This window comes from Phoxinus phoxinus (assembly GCF_949152265.1).
Source record: "Phoxinus phoxinus genome assembly, chromosome: 5".
In the NCBI taxonomy this organism is placed as follows: Eukaryota; Metazoa; Chordata; class Actinopteri; order Cypriniformes; family Leuciscidae; genus Phoxinus; species Phoxinus phoxinus.
In genome coordinates, this window is record NC_136880.1 from 41484372 (window position 1) to 41496070 (window position 11699).

Genomic DNA, 11699 nt, shown 5'->3' on the forward strand with positions numbered 1-11699 from the left:
ATTACAGCTTATGAAAACCCCAAATTCAAAATTAGAATATTGTGAAAAGGTTTTCATAAGCTGTAAGCCATAATCATCAAAATTATAACAAATAAAGGCTTGAAATATCTCACTTTGCATGTAATGAGTCTATATAATATATTATTTTCACCTTTTAAATTGAATTACAAAAATAAATGAACTTTTGCTCCATATTCAAATTTTTCGAGTTTCGGGTGGTCAAAGGTTCAGAATAATTATCAAGAATCAAGTTAGCATAAGAAACTTCTTTCAAAAACATTTTTTTATTATTATTCCAAACGTTTGACCGCCAGCTTTGCTTCAGCTGTGATAAGGAGACATCCACTCTAGCATTTTGTGGGCGGAGCAATGAAGGGAGGGCGTGTTTGTTTGGGTTGATTTCAAATATCAAGTGTTTCTCAGAAATCACTTACTGCACCTTTAATAAATGCTCACTAATGTAGTTAAAGGATTAGTTCACCTCTAAATGAAAATTTCCTAATAATTTACTCACCCAAATGCCATCCAAGATATCCATGTCTTTCTTTCCTCAGTGGAAGAGAAATTAAGTTTTTTTTGAGAAAAACATTTCTTGATTTTTCTTTGAAAAATGGATTTCAATGGCAACCAACGTTTTGAAGTCCAAATCAATGCAGTTTCGAAGGTCTTTGAAGTGCTTCAACGGGCTGTGCACGACCGCAGCCGAGGGTCTTATCTAGCGAAACGATAGGTAATTTTCTAAAAAAAAAAAAATGTATATACTTTGCGCCGGGAACTACGTCATCACATTGAAAGGTCATGCTCGATGGCGCCGGCGGAAGTACCGCCCCACTGTTTACAAAGCGATTTAAACACCCAGGATACGCACACGTAAGGACCATTTTAAACAATAATATGACACAAAGACATAAATATGTCATTCAACATACAATACAATTTGAACTATCCTCCTTCGCACGGTCGCTTTGTAAACAGTGGGGCGGTACTTCCGCCGGCGCCATCGAGCGCGACCTTTCAACATGATGACGTAGTTCCCAGCGCGTTGCAGATTAGCTCAATCCGAACAATTGTAGATAAAAAGTATATAATTTTTTTTTTTTAGAAAATGACCTATCGTTTCGCTAGATGAGACCCTCTTCCTCGGCTGCGATCGTGCCGTTGAAGCACTTCAAAGACCTTTGAAACTGCATTGATTTGGACTTAAAAACGTTGGTTGCCATTGAAGTCCATTTTCGAAGAAAAATCCAGAAATGTTTTCCTCAAAAAACTTAATTTCTCTTCCACTGAGGAAAGAAAGACATGGATATCTTGGATGGCATTGGGGTGAGTAAGTTATTAGGAAATTTTCATTTGGAGGTGAACTAATCCTTTAACTAATGAAACCGTGTAAAGTGTTACCCAATTATAAATCTAAATTAATTTTTACACATAAATCTAAAGCACGGAAAGGGAAAATCTTACTAATTTCGTGTCCATCTTTGATTTTATGTCTCTGGCGAGCGTTAAGAATGCCTGTGAGTAGAGCAGGAAACATCATTAGACCTTTAAACGCTCAGATATGATAAGGAAATGAAATGAGGATTCATCATAAATCATACACTTACGTTCTCAACGTTGATATTAGCCTTTGCACTCGTCTCCATGAACTTAATGCCGTACTCTAACGCCAGCTAAAGGGGTGCAGGCAGATTTGATTCAAAATACAAGTATGATTTTTCTGGATGATGCAGGAGGATCATTAACTAAATGATTGTGGAAGGTGCTTTTATCATTGCTGTAGCATCTTATACAATTAAATTAAATAATATAATCTAGGGCTGTAAACGATTAATCGCGATTATTTTATATATAACAAATTTTTCTTAAATATATACATGCATGTGTGTGTATTTATATATATATATATAATTATACACAATACACACACATATATTATGTAAACACAAACTTTTATTTTGGATTAGATTAATCACGATTAATCGTTTACAGCCCTAATATCAAAGCAAACTGTTTTTTAATGGCATAAGAGAACAAACATGGTCTGCTTACCTTCTCGCCTCTGTCTTTGGACACCTGCCTCTTCTCATTAATGTCACATTTGTTCCCCAAAATCATTTTTTCTACATCTGCTGATGCATGCTGGGTTGAACACAAACAAGAACATGCACTGTAATCATTTGCTGTTAAATATTCAAACACTTTTGTGGATGTGCAATGCTACATACAGACATATAATAAGCATAACACATGCTTTTGTATTCAAAAACTGTCATATTAAAAGCACAATGCAAACGGCACAAGATGCTAGAAACAAAACAAAAAAAACAGGGTAACACTTTATTTTACACTGTCCTTGTTACACGTTACATGTACTTACCATAGCATGATAGCAATACCAGTAAAATATGCATAATTACATGCAAATAACCCTCAACCAAATCCTAATCCTAACCCTAACCCTATAGTAAGTGCATGTAGTTACTTAAATATATAATTACACTGTAACAATAACACCTTAAAATAAAGTGTAACCAAACCCAGTGAGGTGCAATGACTAAAGATGCCCACATGTAAATATTTACATTTTCATTCATGCAACTGGCAGACACTTGGATCCAAAGCAAATTGCAATGCATTTAAACTATGCATTTGATCAGTTCATGCATTCTCATGGGAATTAAACCCATGGTTGTACAGTTTGAGCTATTTATGCTAATATAAAAACCAAATGGAAACATTGCACACAATCTGAAGTATATTATTGAAGGCAGATAAATCAGGCATTGAGACACTCACCTCCTCTATGTTTCGGATCCAGTTTTTGATGTTGTCAAATGATTTCTCATTGGTTATATCATAAACCAGCATGATACCCTGAGATCAGAGCACAAGACAAATTACAACCGTGCAAAACACTTGCAATTATAAAGACGACAGCATTAGTATTATTATAGCATTTAACAGGCAAGACCGACAGCTGATATTACTGAAGCTCATCATACATGAGAATCATCTTACCATTGCTCCTCTGTAATACGCCGTTGTGATCGTGCGGAATCGTTCCTGTCCTGCCGTGTCCCTGTAAATATCAAACAATAACAAAATAATCAGAATAGATGAGGCTGTGATTGTCTTCTTGGACTGTAATAGACCTCTTTTGCACCGACGAGTGAAAACTGGAGGCGGCCAATAGAAACCACCACAGATTCAGCTACATAATAAGGAGCTTAAATTATTATTATTAAATGTCATCTTGTTGTGTTGTTGTGTTCTAGATTTGACGGAGTACAGGCTCCAGTTTTAAATTGTATCGCATAATGGTTTATAAATGATTGTGATTATTTGTGAATCATCTATGATTATAGTTTTGATTGATTGCGACTAGACTTTTTGAAGAACCTGGTAAGAAAAGGTAATCAAATACAAAGTCAAAAACTGAATATGCTGTATCTGGAATCTTTATTTCTAGAAAATATTCACATGATTAAAATTGCACCGTAATGTCACTCTTTACATCGTCGTCTTCTTGGCGCTGGATATGCAGAACCTCGGGTCGTACCACACAAGTCTTGTACGTGAGCATTTATCACATAGTTATATAGGCATCTAAAGATGTATATGCCCTCAGTTTCTCTTTACGCTCAGTTTCTCTATCGGCTCGGTGTAGATGTCAGGCTTCTCAACCGGAGGAAGTGTTAACGTTAATCCGGTCAGATCGTCCATCATTGAGTGAGCGTGTACGGGTCGGCCAATCTGGTTCCGTCCATTAAAATTAACTTTTGCAAATAACAATCGTGGTCCTGAACAGTGGGTGACCTTGCACATTAAGATAAAATCCAATTTTCTCCAGTTATTGTTAAAAAACAAGCTAACATAACATAAACTAGCGATAATGAAGCGGCCAGAGGGATCGTTCTGAAACCAACTAAGCTCCGCCCACAAAAAAACGTCACCATGTTTACTAACTGAAAAGGGGTCTATACTGGCTCAGATATAATTGATAACACATTAAAGTTAATAATTCTTCTTGGAAAGCTTCACATACATAAAGCTAAAGTAATGTCTATAACACCCTCCTTTAATTTATTTTTGTAAAGATCTCCATGACACATTGAATTCAGTCACTAGAAATAAGTGTATAAAAAATTGTACGGAGAATTGAATGTTATACTCTTGTACAATGTAAGATCTGTTGTTTTCCCCAATGTCTGTTTGATGTTAAATGTCATTGTAAGCTTTTATGAAAGTTGAATGCAAACAATTATCAAACAATAGTAGTCTTGAAACTGTGGCCCAGCAGAAATGTGGTTTGGAAGAGGACATCCTCAATACCAGGGCAATGACAAAAGACAACCACTAACATGTGCCTCAATGTAAAGGAGAAATGAATTATGGTTTCACAAGTCAAACAAAAGCTCCTTCATTAAACTCTCTAATTTACTTTCCAATACGAAGTCACTCATGGCAGCAAAACTGCTAATGTTCAACTACATAGTCAACATTTAAAGTAGGGCTGTAACGATTAATCGCGATTAATCGAAATCCAAAATAAAAGTTTGTGTTTACATAATATATGTGTGTGTATTGTGTATAATTATTTTGAATATATAAATACACACACATGCATGTATATATTTGAGAAATATTAGCATTTATATACTGCATATATTAGGGGTGTAACGGTACATGTATTCGTACGGATTCTGCGGAACATACGTCAATTCCGAGTTTCCACACGAACATATTAAGTGTCGGAAGTCTCTGCGTTGTGTTGCCATAGATATCGAAGAGCTTTGTAGATAATGCGTGTTGCACTTGCGCTTGCGCTTGAGCTTGAGCGCGTGAATTTTTTTTTTCCTCTAAACCACTTCAGCGGAAATCCCGCCCTGCAGCTGACTCTAAAGTTTTCATTGGTCATGCTCATGTCAAACAATCACCTGATCCCTAAACCCATAGACATAATGTCTATGCCTAAACCTACCCGTCACTGTAACCTAAACCAATGAAATCGGCTGCAGGGCGGGATTTCCGCTGAAGTGGTTTAAAAAAAATGTTTAAAAAAAAAATTCATGCGCTCAAGCGCAACGCGCATATCTACAAAGCTCTTTGAGAACTACATACAAACTGGGATTGGTAATGCTGCACTCACTGTCTGTAATCCATAGTTATGTATATTATTCATTATATTTTATGTGATATTGGTTTAGGAGTATTTTATTTAGTGGAGAACTTTGCAGCTGTATTTTATTCCTTATAATTTTTTTATTTTATTATATATATAATAATAAAACGTTAATAATAAATATATATATTATATTTTATAAAAAAAGTGTTTAAAAAAAGTGTAAACAAATTGTAACAAAAAAAAGTTTATAGTAAACATTCAAACAACCAGCAGTTTAATGTTTGCATTTCTTTCCCTTACTGTACCGAAAATGAACCGAACCGTGACTTTAAAACCGAGGTACGTACCGAACCGTGATTTTTGCGTACCGTTACACCCCTAGCATATATATTTTTATATGATTTATATTATATATAAATATAACTATTTTATATATAAATAACACATTTTTATTAAATATATACATGCATGTGTGTGTATTTATATACAAAATAATTATACACACACATGTATTATGTAAACTAGAGGTCGACCGATTCATCGGTTTTGCCGATTAATCGGCACCGATTGTTGACAGGTGGAACTATCGTTATCGGCAAAAATACCGATAGTATTTCCTGGTTGCGTCCATTGCTGGAGCGGCTGAGAAGCGCGCGCTGTCATTCATTACACATGTAAGAGCTGAGAAGGGTCTGCTGGCATGATGCAGTACAAGAGCGGCCTCTAGAGGTGTAATAAAAACTTGTGCCTCGTGTTGTTTATTTCGACACGTGATTCTGCGTGCTGCACTGAGAGCACATGCTGCTCGGAGAGCGCTGACATCAGATGCGCGTTTAAAGCACCGACAGCTCAAATGTATGTATACAGTACATTTTGTCATATCATTATAAAGTGATTCATTTGTTGACTAAATGCTGCATTAGTAGAGAAAGAACAGCACAACAGTATGTTTGTTTGCCTTCGAGGCTGAGAGGACGCTAACATTAGTAGTACCTCAAGCGGTTAAAACACTGACAAACATAAACGTAAGTCCGGCCCGAATGTTTAATGTCACAATTGTTACCTCTATTTGCATTAGTTCATATCCAGCTGGTCACTTTTATGCATTAAATATGCAGAGAAGTTGCATATTTAAAGCTAGAGACGTAAGCAAACTGATATGTTCATACAGCCGACAGAAACAAACGAATCAGAAAAGCATTCGATTTCGGTTATTTATTTTTTTCATCTTCACTTTAATACAAATTTTGTTACTTTTTTATTAATTAAGTTGGCTTGAAAAGAACAGTTAAATAGTTACATTTTGAATGTAACTGGTTTTATTTGTTATTTAGAGTATTACTTTTTGTTTCAGTTTGAATGAATGTCTTTTATTGACTTAAATATTTATTCACATTTATATATTTATTTCATTTAACATGTTTTCATGGTTCAATACAGTTTTTTTATTTTTATAATAAAGTTCAGCACTGTTTTACTTGGAGTGTTATGTTTGTTTTTTATCCAGTATCAATTTTAAAAACTATCGGTTCATTAATCGGTTATCGGCAAGTATGGCCCAACCTAGCTATCGTTATCGGTAAAATCCACTATCGGTCGACCTCTAATGTAAACACAAACTTTTATTTTGGATTTCGATTAATCGCGATTAATCATTACAGCCCTAATTTAAAGGGGATCAAAAGCTTTCATCAAGACCTGTTCTTGTCTTAGGACAACTTTGATCAACTTTTTTTGATCCATTTCAAATGTAGACTACTGTTAGTGTTGACTAGAAGGAAAGACGACTAGAAACTCACCATATCTGTAACTTTATCTTCTTGCCATCTAGTTCTATTGTCCTGATCTTGAAATCGATACCTGGAAGAGAAAATACACAGCACAACTGGCATCATAGGCTGAAGAACAAACCCAATACAGCGTCTCTTTCAATAATGTCCAACAACAGAATACTTTTAGGTGTTAAAAGCAATGCACATAACACAGACGTCCATACAACAACATATGATATATGATGATGAACATAATGACAAAGCCAAGCATCAAACCAGCTAGACACTTCATATCACCAGTTCATACTGCAAAGTAATAAAAACGTAAGTATGACCGGTAAACATATATATAAACATCTATCAGAGCGAATAATATTACGTAGGGCTGTAAACGATTAATCGAATCCAAAATAAAAGTTTGTGTTTACATATTAGATGTGTGTGTATTGTGTATAATTATTTATATATATAAAAACACACACAATCATGTATATATTTAAGAAAAATTGGTTATATTTATATATAACATATTTATATATAATATAAATTATATAAATGTATATATTTCTTAAATATATACATGAATGTGTGTGTATTTATACATAATTATACACAGTACACACACATATATTATGCAAACACAGACTTTTATTTTGGATGTGATTAATCGTGATTAATCTTTTGACAGCCCTAATATAAATAGAACTATTTTATATATAACTAACACATTTTTCTTCAATATATACACACGCATGTGTGTGTATAGCCTATACAAAATAATTATACACAATACACACACATATATTATGTAAACACAAACTTTTATTTTGGATTCGATTAATCGTTTACAGCCCTACGTAATAGGAATTAGGAACTAAATATTTTGCAAATAATATTTTATACGTTTATAATATTTTTATAGTATAAATTGGGTCTTTATATAAATCTTTGTCTTTTAAGTTTTAGGATTGGTGTCCCTCCATGAGGATAATCATATTTGTGGGTCTGTGGAATCTAAAACATTGAAACGCCTTGATCTGGACCATCGTAAAGTTAATTTAAAGGGTTAGTTCGACCAAGTCATGTTTTTCATTTTTCATTTAATGAGAGGTCTGCTACCTTTTTTACCAGTTTTTGACTACGGGGATGTAGTGTATGAGCACGCGCCCGCTTATCTTCTTGTCTCTCTAGATGCTTTGTACCATGGTGCTCTGAGATTCATAACTGATTGTAGATTTTCAACACACCATTGTGTGACCTATACAAAATGGTTGGTTGGTCGTCGTTGAATATTAGAAGAAAAACGCACTGGTATCTTTTGATTGACAAAGCTATATTGGGTTATCTGCCCTCTTATCTTTGCTGTCTTATTAAACAGAAGTTGCCTAGTAATTACTCTTGGTAAAACCTCTTTTAAATATGCCGCGGCCTCAGATTGGAATCTTCTCCAGACTGAGATGAAGTTAAAAAATTTAGTATCTTGTGGTCAATTTAAATATTAAACAATCATCAGAGTAAATTAATGGTGTGTAAATGTTTCTAACCAGATGCATGTTTTATATTTATGTAACGATGTTTGTTTATGTGTGTTGCAACTTCTATGTAAAAATGGTCTATGTAACTTCCGCTGCCTATCTTGGCCAGGACACTCCCGTAAGAGAGATCTTAATCTCAGTGAGTTTTTTTCTTTCCTGGTTAAAGGTTTATCAAAAATGTTACAAACATTGTGTCATCATTTACTGATGTCGTTCCAAACCCGTAAGACGTTCGTTCATCTTCACAACACAAATTAAGATATTTTTGATGAAATCTGAGAGATTTATGTCCCTCCTTTGACAGCTACGCAACTACCACTTTGACGCTTCGAAAAGTTCATAAAGAGATCGTGAAACTAATCCGTATGAATTGAGCGGTTTAGTAAAACATTTCTGAAGAGACACAATCTCTTTTTATGATGAACAGATTTAATTTAGGCTTTTATTCACATATAAACATTCAACTCGCACATTAGTTGTAGTAAACGGAAACTCAAGCATGTTCGCTTAACGTGCGAGAACCAATGAGGTTCATTCTCGTGTTACGCATCACGTTTGAGCTTCTGCAAGAGCCAATGAGGTTCTTTCTCGTGTTACGCATCACGTTTGAGCTTCTGCAAGAGCCAATGAGGTTCTTTCTCGTGTTACGCATCACGTTTGAGCTTCTGCAAGAACCAATGAGGTTCATTCTCGTGTTACGCATCACGTTTGAGCTTCAGCAAGAGCCAATGGGGTTCATTCTAGTGTTACGCATCACGTTTGAGCTTCTGCAAGAGCCAATGAGGTTCATTCTCGTGTTACGCATCACGTTTGAGCTTCAGCAAGAGCCAATGAGGTTCATTCTCGTGTTACGCATCACGTTTGAGCTTCAGCAAGAGCCAATGAGGTTCATTCTCGTGTTACGCATCACGTTTGAGCTTCTGCAAGAGCCAATGAGGTTCATTCTAGTGTTACGCATCACGTTTGAGCTTCTGCAAGAGCCAATGAGGTTCATTCTCGTGTTACGCATCACGTTTGAGCTTCAGCAAGAGCCAATGAGGTTCATTCTAGTGTTACGCATCACGTTTGAGCTTCAGCAAGAGCCAATGAGGTTCATTCTCGTGTTACGCAGCACGTTTGAGCTTCAGCAAGAACCAATGAGGTTTGTTCTCATGCGTCACAAGCAGGTTTGTTTGAGCTTCTGTATATGTTCGCTGATAAAAGCTTAAATTAAATCTGTTCATCATAAACAGCAATTGTGCCTTCAGATAATTTGGACTAAACCACAATATTCATATGGATTAGTTTTACAATCTCTTTACGAAGCGTCAAAGTTGAGTAGCTGTCAATGGAGGGACAGAACCGGCTCAGATTTTATTAAAAATATCTTAATTTGTGTTCCAAAGATGAATGAAAGTCCTACAGGTTTGGAACGACATGAGGGTGAATAATTAGTAATTAATGACAGAATTTTTGGGTACACTATCCATTGATCTAAACACACAAAATAAAATAAAAGAAAGAAAGTTAGTTCCCATTTAACAGTTATCATTACACTCAAACAAGACATGATAATTAGGGATGGGCAACGATTAATCGCATCCAAAATAAGTTATTTTTTGTATATATAAATACACACATATGCATATATATATATATATATATATATATAAAAGAACTATTTGCATGTATATATTTATACATAATTTATATCATTTATAAATATAAATATTTTATATATAAATAACACATTTTTCTAAAATATATACAAGCATGTGCGTGTATTTATATATACAAAATAATTATACACAATACACATACATATATTATTTAAACACAAATTTTTATTTTGGATGCGATTAATGCTTGCCCATCCCTAATGATAATAGAAGCCTTGTTTTTTTCTCACATATTACAACATCACATTGTTGAACAAGTTGATGTCAATATCACTGTTTTAATATTATATTAATATCATTCTATAAAGTAACTTGCACTAAAAAAAAGTATATGGTAGCCTATTCATTCAGCATCATGTATATAGCAAAGTAGTAGCCTATCACAGTCTGATATTAGCATAACTGTACCATTGGTAGTACCACAGTAACAGTCACGTTTTCTGAAACACTATTTAACTGAAAGTAGACAAGAATATTACATTATTATATAAATAAAATATTGCATCTTATAGTGTGTGTGAAACAGGTGACAATTTTGTCTAACTGGTTTCGAACCACATATATTTTTTATATATTTAATTGGATATTCAACAGTTTATATAATGCTTCTATCCATTTGAAAAAGAAAAAGTTTCCAAAATAAGAATGAAAACCAAAGCAAACCCATCATTTAATGTCTGAGTCATTCTGTCAAAGCAGCTGGATGCTAACCAACAAAGCAGCAGAAATATTCATTAAACACACACTATATCACACCACAAAATAATGAATTACAAAACACCAGCGAACCTGTCAAAGTTTAGAAACAAAACACAACTCAGGAAGAGCTAACACAGTTACTTGTCTATTAGCTTAGCCGCTAGCACAGCCTGACGTTTCACTAACAATCCGATATAAATATAAGATATAAATACCTATTGTCGAAATAAACGTCGAGTTAAAGGCATCCTCCGAGAATCTGAACAGCACACAGGTCTTCCCAACACCGGAATCCCCGATTAACAGCAGTTTAAACAAATAATCGTAAGTCTTCGCCATACTGAATGTATTGCGGAAATCCCGCCCGGTACTTTAGCAGACAGCGCAGAATCCGCACGGCGCCGAGGAACTGACCAATCATACTACGGCGAAGGCTTCGAATTTAAATATTAATGAGGTCATACTGACGTACTTCAAAGCTTCCTTTGAGCGTGGGGGCACGCATCCTCATTAATATTCATAAGATATGCCTTCGTCATAGTAGGCTAGTATTCGTTCATTCGCCCTGTGCTAGCGGCCACGTCAAACGCTCAAAGTACACAGTTAAAGGGCTAGTTCACCAAAAATCATGTTTTACTCACCCTCGAGCCATCTTAGATGTATATTACTTTCTTCTTTCAGCCAAACACAATCAGAGATATAATAAAGAATATCCTGGCTCCTAAAAGCTTTATAATGGGAGGAGTGATGGTATTTTGAAGCCCAAAAAAGTGTATCCATCCATTATAAAAATTAATCCATATGGCTCCAGTGGGGTTAATAAAGGCCTTCTGAAGCGAAGCCATGCGTTTTTGTAGGAAAAATATTAATAATTATAACTTTATAAACTATAGGCTAATCACTAGCTTCT

The 11699-nt window shown here is 34.8% G+C and overlaps 1 protein-coding gene across 1 annotated transcript; it reads right to left on the reverse strand.

Moving 5' to 3' along the window:
* Positions 1-1400: 1400 nt before the first annotated feature.
* Positions 1401-11192, reverse strand: rab8a (RAB8A, member RAS oncogene family). Its single transcript, XM_079612752.1, has 7 exons — positions 11005-11192; positions 6925-6985; positions 3019-3079; positions 2797-2874; positions 2050-2139; positions 1605-1670; positions 1401-1512 (listed from the first exon to the last, which is right to left on the reverse strand). Exons 1-7 carry the CDS (start codon positions 11126-11128, stop codon positions 1435-1437), a joined length of 558 nt encoding a protein of 185 aa, XP_079468878.1. The 5' UTR covers positions 11129-11192; the 3' UTR covers positions 1401-1434.
* Positions 11193-11699: the final 507 nt, after the last annotated feature.

Coding starts and splice junctions, on each gene's coding strand:
- rab8a (XM_079612752.1), bottom strand. CDS start 11,128: ATGGCGAAGACTTACGATTATTTGTTTAAACTGCTGTTAATCGGGGAT. Junction 2,875..3,018: donor CGTATTACAGAGGAGCAATG/GTAAGATGATTC, acceptor CTCTGATCTCAG/GGTATCATGCTGGTTTATGA. Junction 1,671..2,049: donor CCAAAGACAGAGGCGAGAAG/GTAAGCAGACCA, acceptor GCACCCCTTTAG/CTGGCGTTAGAGTACGGCAT.